General features: G+C 42.8%; 1 protein-coding gene across 1 annotated transcript; it reads left to right on the top strand.

Moving 5' to 3' along the window:
- Window positions 1-2,178: 2,178 nt before the first annotated feature.
- On the top strand, window positions 2,179-5,988 carry ccndx (cyclin Dx; the record flags this gene model as incomplete). Its single annotated transcript, XM_083932016.1, has 4 exons — window positions 2,179-2,442; window positions 2,537-2,752; window positions 4,602-4,937; window positions 5,839-5,988. The coding sequence occupies 4 exons, from the start codon at window positions 2,179-2,181 to the stop codon at window positions 5,986-5,988; spliced, it is 966 nt and encodes a 321-aa protein (XP_083788142.1).
- Window positions 5,989-7,306: the final 1,318 nt, after the last annotated feature.

The raw sequence follows: 7,306 nt of genomic DNA on the forward strand, positions 1-7,306 counted from the left end.
ATAAAAAACCTACAAAACATCAGAAAACGTAAAATTCTACAATAAAAAACCTACAAAACATCAGATATCAATTAAAAGACACCTACAAAACATCAGAAAACACAATAACCAACAATAAAACACCTACAAAACATCAGAAACCACAATAACCAACAATAAAACACCTACAAAACATCAGAAAACACAATAACCAACAATAAAACACCTACAAAACATCAGAAAACATCAAATTCTACAATAAAACACCTACAAAACATCAGAAAACATCAAATTCTACAATAAAACACCTACAAAACATCAGAAAACATCAAATTCTACAATAAAACACCTACAAAACATCAGAAATCAATTAAAAAATCAAATTTTCTTTACACACACACACACACACGCCCAAACACGACCTGTATACATGCAATTAATGTAGAGATGTCAGAGCGAGGGGGCAGCCAATGGTCCGGTGCCTTGCTCAACAGCACCTCGGCAGTGCCCAGGAGATGAACTGGCACCTCTCCAGCCACCAGTCCACGCTCCATACATGGTCCACACAGGGACTCAAACCGACGGTTCCCAGCCGAGTCACCTATGGACTGAGCTACTGCCGCCTATCAACCTTAAGCTGTCCTGTCAAATAAAGGCATAAAAAGCCACGAAAAACTTTATTTATAATATCTTTTTTAACACTTCCATTTAAACTTACATTAATAATCAATTACCAGAATTCTGTCCATTAAATACGCTTAAATGACTAATTATTTCAGCATAATCTAACAGATCATTTCAATAATTTGCACATGGCCCTGTTTATCTGACTTCCTACAGTCTCGGCTCTCAGGACTTTTATCATTTTGCAGAAATTTAGATTTTCTGCTCCAAGTACATGGAACATTTTGCAGTCAGAGCTTAAACTCCAAAGATAAACTCCTTTACATCCAGGCTTCAGGAGTGCAAATGCTTGGTTTGAGTGCAAATGTTTTAATTAAGCTTGTAAATTCTTTAACTAATTCTTTTAAGATTCAATTGTTAGTGTATTCCTATTGTTTGTTTCTTTTTGTTGTTGTCTTTGATTAATGTGTCCTTGTGTTGAAACTGCATGTGCTGTCATTCTTGGCCAGGTCTCCCTTGCAAAACAGATCTTGGATCTCAATGGGACAAACCTGGTTAAATAAAGGTTATATATGATATTTTAGGGTTAGATGGATGACTGAACGGGCGACAAGGGGACAGGCCCAGGGCGACAAGGGGACAGCGAGGAAAGAGAGACACTAAATGATCAGAAACAAACACAAAACGACTACAAAGAGACAAAAACAACCACAAAGGGAGGTGCAAACTGACAGAAAATAGACCTCAAATAGACAAAACGACTACAAATAACACACCAGAGGTAAAACTATCAGTGTTTTAGGAGTAAAAAGAGTAAAGTTTGGGGAAACGTTTTGGTTTGAATACAAAATTACAAGGATTTCAACCCTGGAAACTATAATTTAGACTGTTATTGGAAACTAAAAAATATTGGAATTGAGACGATTAACACTAAAGTAATAATACGTATTTTTGGGTGAGTATCTCTAAAAGGCGGAGTAAGTGAATAAGCGTTAAATGGGATATCTCCATCAGTCCTGGAGGAGGATTTAACATCCAGACTTTGACACATCTCCTCTGGAGCTCACGTTGTAAACAAACCCTCCTCCTTTTGTCATCCATGCCCATTGTCAGAGTCTGGATGTGACCTATCCTTTTCTTCTCCTCCCTTCTCTCTTTCACTGTCGAAGACAAGCTGTTGCTGCGTCCCTGCGGGCCACTCCCTCACTTGTCTGCTCCTCTTCCCTCCCCCCCTCTGCCTCCCTCTCTCCCCTGCTCTCCGTCTTTCTCCCTCTCCCCACCTGTTGGAGCAATTGTTGCACACACCATATTGTTGTCTTCTTATTATTTCATGTCGCTCACGAGGCACCACGCCCCTTTCTACGACCTCCCCCTGTGACACTCCCTCCCTCCCTCTCTCTCTCTCTCCCTCCCTGCGATATAAAAGTCAGGGAGGAGAGTTGAGCGGTGATATTCAGCAGAGGAAGCCACTTCACCAGGGGAAAAAAGGAGTTCACAGCTTCCTCAGAAGGACACTAGCTGCTGCCTTTCTTTCCCATTTGGACGAGTTCACATTTTACCCATCAGGCCGTGCAGATGGACAGAGGCGTGTCTGTGTCTCTGTGGTGTGAGGAGGTGGAGGCTGAGGACCAGATCCAGACTGAGGTCCGAGCCCACCAGGGCCACATCGTCATGGGCTCGTCTCAGCTGCGGGCTGCCTGGGATCCCACCGTGTCGGGGCATCGCGTGATCCAGAGGCTGCTTCACGTGGAGGAGAGGTACATGCCCTCCATGCTCTACATCACCCTCATCCAGCGGGAGCCAGAGCGCAGGGAGGAGCTTGCCAAATGGGCCCTGGAGGTAGGACCAGTTTCCCCTTCATGGTGCTGGATGATTTACGGTCATCACAGCAGCTGACGCCTCACATCTTTCCCTTCTTCTGCTTCTTCTCCAGGTGTGCTGTGAGTGCGGCTGTGATGAGGCGGTGTTCCCCCTGTCTGTCTCTCTGATGGACAGGTTCCTGTCTGCCTCTCTGTCTCTACCTGTCTCGCCGTACTGCCTGGCCGCCGGCTGCATCCTCATCTCCTCCAAACTCACAGAGTGCGACAACGTCACGGCCGACACGCTCTGCGCTGCTGCTGAGTACAGCTTCCAGCCTTCGAACCTGCGGGTGAGTCAGTCACACAGCATCCACACCGTCAGGGCCGAGGGGGAGTCTGAGCTCAGGGGGGAGTTTTCTCAAAATCACTGCAAAGAGACACAAAACGACGACAAACATCCATAAAATAACTAAAAGTAGAACATGAACAGTCCCAGAATTACGTCAAAAACAATGCAGTCTGAGCTCAGGGGGAGTTTTCTATAAAATTACTACAAAGAGACACAAAACAACAACAAAAGGAGGTTCAAACTAAAGACATAAAATCACTCCAAATAGACAAACACGACTACAAATAACACAAAATGGCTACAGAGATACACAAAACGATGACATACAATCATAAAATAACTCAAAATAGATGCAAAATGACCGCAAATGTTCCAACTATTACGTCAAAAACTATGCAGTCTGAGCTCAGCTTGAGTTTTCACTGCAAAGAGACACAAACCACGACTAAAAACAACCCCAAATGACTACAAAGAGACACAAAACAACGACATGCATCCATAAAATAACTACAAATAGATGCAAATTGACCGTGAAGAGTCCCAGAATTACCACAAAAACAACGCCGTCTGAGCTCAGGGGGAGCTTACTCCTACTTGAGTGTAAACCCATAAACTCAGTTAAACTTTAATTTTAAAAGTTTCTCAAATTATATACCGTTTTATAGTGTTATTATTCTAAAGAGCTGTGACAGCCTGTATATTGTATCAAACATATAAACACGGATAGGATCTTAAAGGGAAACAAACAAATCAGAAATACTTTTATAATCCCAGGGGGAAATTATTATTATACTTGATAATTATTTATTATTAATGATTTAACACACTTTGTATTTTAAAGACTGTTTCATTCTCTTGTTGTGATTGTGAGTCCTCAGTGCATCCATTCAGGCGATGACGTCCTACTTCAAACTTCCATTTTCAGTCCAATAATCACTCATGTTTGTCTGATCAATCGAATCGTTTCAACTTGATAGAATTATGACAGACGCCTCACAAGTTACCATGATGCATGGGTGACACTGAGAAGCAATCAAGGCTGTAATCAATGACTTTTTTCATCATCAATCAATCTCACAATTGATAATTATTCATTCATTCATCTTCATCCACTTGTCCCTGTCGGGGTCGCGGGGGGCTGGAGCCGATCCCAGCTGACATCGGACATGAGGCGGGGTCCACTCTGGACAGGGCGCCAGTTTATCACAGGGCACATAGAGACAAACAGAGACAGACAACCATTCACACCTACGGGCAATTTAGCGTCATCAATGAACCGAACACCTGCACGTCTTTGGACTGTGGGAGGAAACCGGAGAACCCGGAGAAAACCCACGCAGGCACGGGGAAAACATGCAAATTCCACACAGAAGGGCCCCAGCCGGGATTCGAACCATTTATTTGGTCTATGAATGAATAATAATATTAATAACTTTATATGTATGGTATATTTCAAAAACATAGAAACAAAGCACACGACAACAACCAAAGTCAAAGTAGAATCCAATAAAGTGACGATAAAACAGGAAATGTCAGAAAAAAGTGAAAAACAAAATCCAATCACAACTTTCCAGAGTCCATCAGAGGATGATGTCTTCCAATGTCTTCTGTAATCTCATAAAAAAAAAGTCCAAAACTTCAAAATGTCCGTTCACTTTGATAAATGAGAAAGAGAAATCACCTTTTTTGATGTAAAGAAGTAACTTCCTGAACTCTAATGCAGACTTTACCACCAGGATCCATCACAGTGTGATAATAAATTAATCCTTTATCTGTTCTCACATCACATTTGCTGCATTATGACCAAATGACCTGATCCTTTTTAAACGCCTGTCCCTTCCCTCCATCAGGAGATGGAGCGTGTCATCCTCGCCACCCTCCGATGGGACACAGCAGCAGTGACTCCGCAGGACTTCCTCCCACATTTTCTTGCCTTGGTGGAGGATCGAGGACACGGAGACGGAGACGGTGGTGACTCTGAGGAGGGGCTGCTCTCCTCCACCCTGCGGCGGCACAGCGACACCCTGGCTGCCATGTGTGCCTGTGACTCCCGCTTTCTGGGAGCGCCGCCCTCACTTGTCGCTGCAGCATCACTGAACTGTGCTCTGCGGGGTCTCAGCAACAAGGGCCCCGTTCAGCTGGCTGTAATGAGTGAGGCACTGGCGGAGCTCTGCCAGGCCAACCTGGTGAGTACACCTGCCAATTGTGAGGCTGCACACAGGCCTGTTTATCTGAGCTGATCAGATTTAAGGTTAGGGCATGGGTGGATTACTTGATGGGCCTCTAGGGCAGAGGCCCAGGGGCCCAAGGGGACAGCCTGACTCCCAAAATGTTGCTGAACTAAACACATTTAAAAAGTGACACGAAATGAACAGAAACAAACACATAATGACCAAAAAATGACTACAAAGAGACAAAAACAACAACAAAAGGAGGTGCAAACCAACAGAAAATAGACTTAAAATCACATCAAATAGACAAAACTACTACAAACGACCCAAAAAGACTTTAAAGAGACACAAAACAACTACATAGAAAGATAAAATGACCAAAAAGGACACTCAAAATTACTTTAAAGATGAGCAAAACGACTAAAAGTTGATGCAAAACAACCACAAATTGATGCAGATGACTGTGGAGAGACACAATCAACCGCAAAATGATCACAGGAAGGCGCAAACCGATAAAAAAACAACATCAAATGACCTGAAAGAGACTAAACGACTACAAATGACCCAAAATGACAACAAAGAGACACAAAACAATGACTTATAAAACATAAAATAACTAAAAATAAATACAAAATGACCATGGAGAGTCCCAGAGTTACTTCAAAGACAAGCAAAACAACTTAAAGTACTCTTTGAGTTGGGGTGTCTTGTTCCCTGACAGAGTGGGGGGCCTCTCACATGTCTGCGCCCAGGGGCCCATTTTCTCATAATCCACCCATGGGTTCAGGTTTTTTGGGTTTTGCAGGGATTAGAGTTGCAAGAATAACCCGTTTTAAGCAAACAGACCCAGAATAACTGTGTTTTGAGGGACGTGTTAGGCCAAATGACAAAAATCACTCTCTCTCTCTCGTCCCAGGCGGTGGTGCAGTGCTACAGTGACATGATCGAGTACGCCCTGAGGCAGCGGCTGAGGAGTGGGCTCCAGCAGGGCCCCACGGAGAAGGACGAGGAGGTGGAGAACGAAAGACCCGGGACACCCACTGACATGAGGGAGATTGATTTCTAAACACCGACTCAAGTGTTGCATTCAAAGTGTGAATCAATCAGAAGCTTTCGTCAGAACCCATCAGTCAAACTGATATAAATTCACTATGACCTCGACATGCTCTGTCATGTTTTGATATTTGATTACGTTATTGAGTGACTGTTAATTTATTTTTGAACTTAATTTATTTGTGAACCATTTTTTTTCCCAGCTATATGTTTTGCATGTGCCATATTTTATTATCTATTTCTGTCAAGTTTATTGTAGGTCCATAGATGTTATTTTGAAGCACAATATTTATACATTTTATTTATTATTACGTGCAATTGTTGGCTCTTCCTGTGTTAATTTATTTCAACCTGCCATGACTTTGTGTTTGTGTACTGAATTAAATATACAGCAAATCTATTTTTCAAAGCAATTAAACGTTTGAAACGTTGTAGTTTGTGTCTTATTTACCAAAGGGATGACGGTGCCTTCACGAACCATTCACAGGCTAGGATTTCGCAGGATTTCCTAAGCTTTTTGTGACAATTCATCTACTTTTGGTGGAAAATGACTACCTTAAAGGACAGTGAAAGGAACAAGTGTGTTGGTGACTGATTTATATCTTTAAATTGACGGTTTCTGACGTGTTTGTTTGCTTCTTCTTTTTTTTTATTGCAATCAAAAAGGCATAATACAAGTTATATACAATATAAACAACCCGGCGAGTGACATTAATAACAGATAAAGAAGGTAAAAAAAACAAGGTACATCCGGTCTTTCAATGTGTGTAACACCATGCTGAGGATGTTCTACCAGTCGGTGGTAGCCAGTGCCATCTTCTTTGCTGTTGTGTGCTGGGGCAGCAGACGCCCAGAGAAAATTTTTAAGGTGTCTCAAACAGATCCAGTAAAGGTCGAGTCAGGTGTGTTCTTGCTTGGTTGGGATGAAAACCTGCAGCCACAGCGGCCCTTTACTGGATCAGTTTGAGACACCATCATCAGGAAGGCTGGCTCCGTCCTGGGGGTCAAACTGGACTCTTTGGTGGCGGTGTCTGAGAGGAGGATGCTGTCTAAACTGCACAGCATGTCACAGACTCATTCTCCCCCAGGTTAAAAAAGGCGCTATAATGCCTTCACGTGCTGCCCCGAGCTAATCACTGTTAGCCACGTCCGGCTATTAGCGACTCTCTGGGAATTCTCCGTTAATAGTTGTTACACGACAAAAACTCTCTCAATGGCTTATTTGATGAATGTAAGTGTAGAAAAACACCATGGGGTGATTTTACACCGGAATTACACTTTAATGTGTTAAAGGAAATTGACGTTTGTTTTTCCGACGGTACTTGAAGGCA

This window comes from Echiichthys vipera (genome assembly GCF_963691815.1).
Source record: "Echiichthys vipera genome assembly, chromosome: 17".
Lineage (NCBI taxonomy): Eukaryota > Metazoa > Chordata > Actinopteri > Perciformes > Trachinidae > Echiichthys > Echiichthys vipera.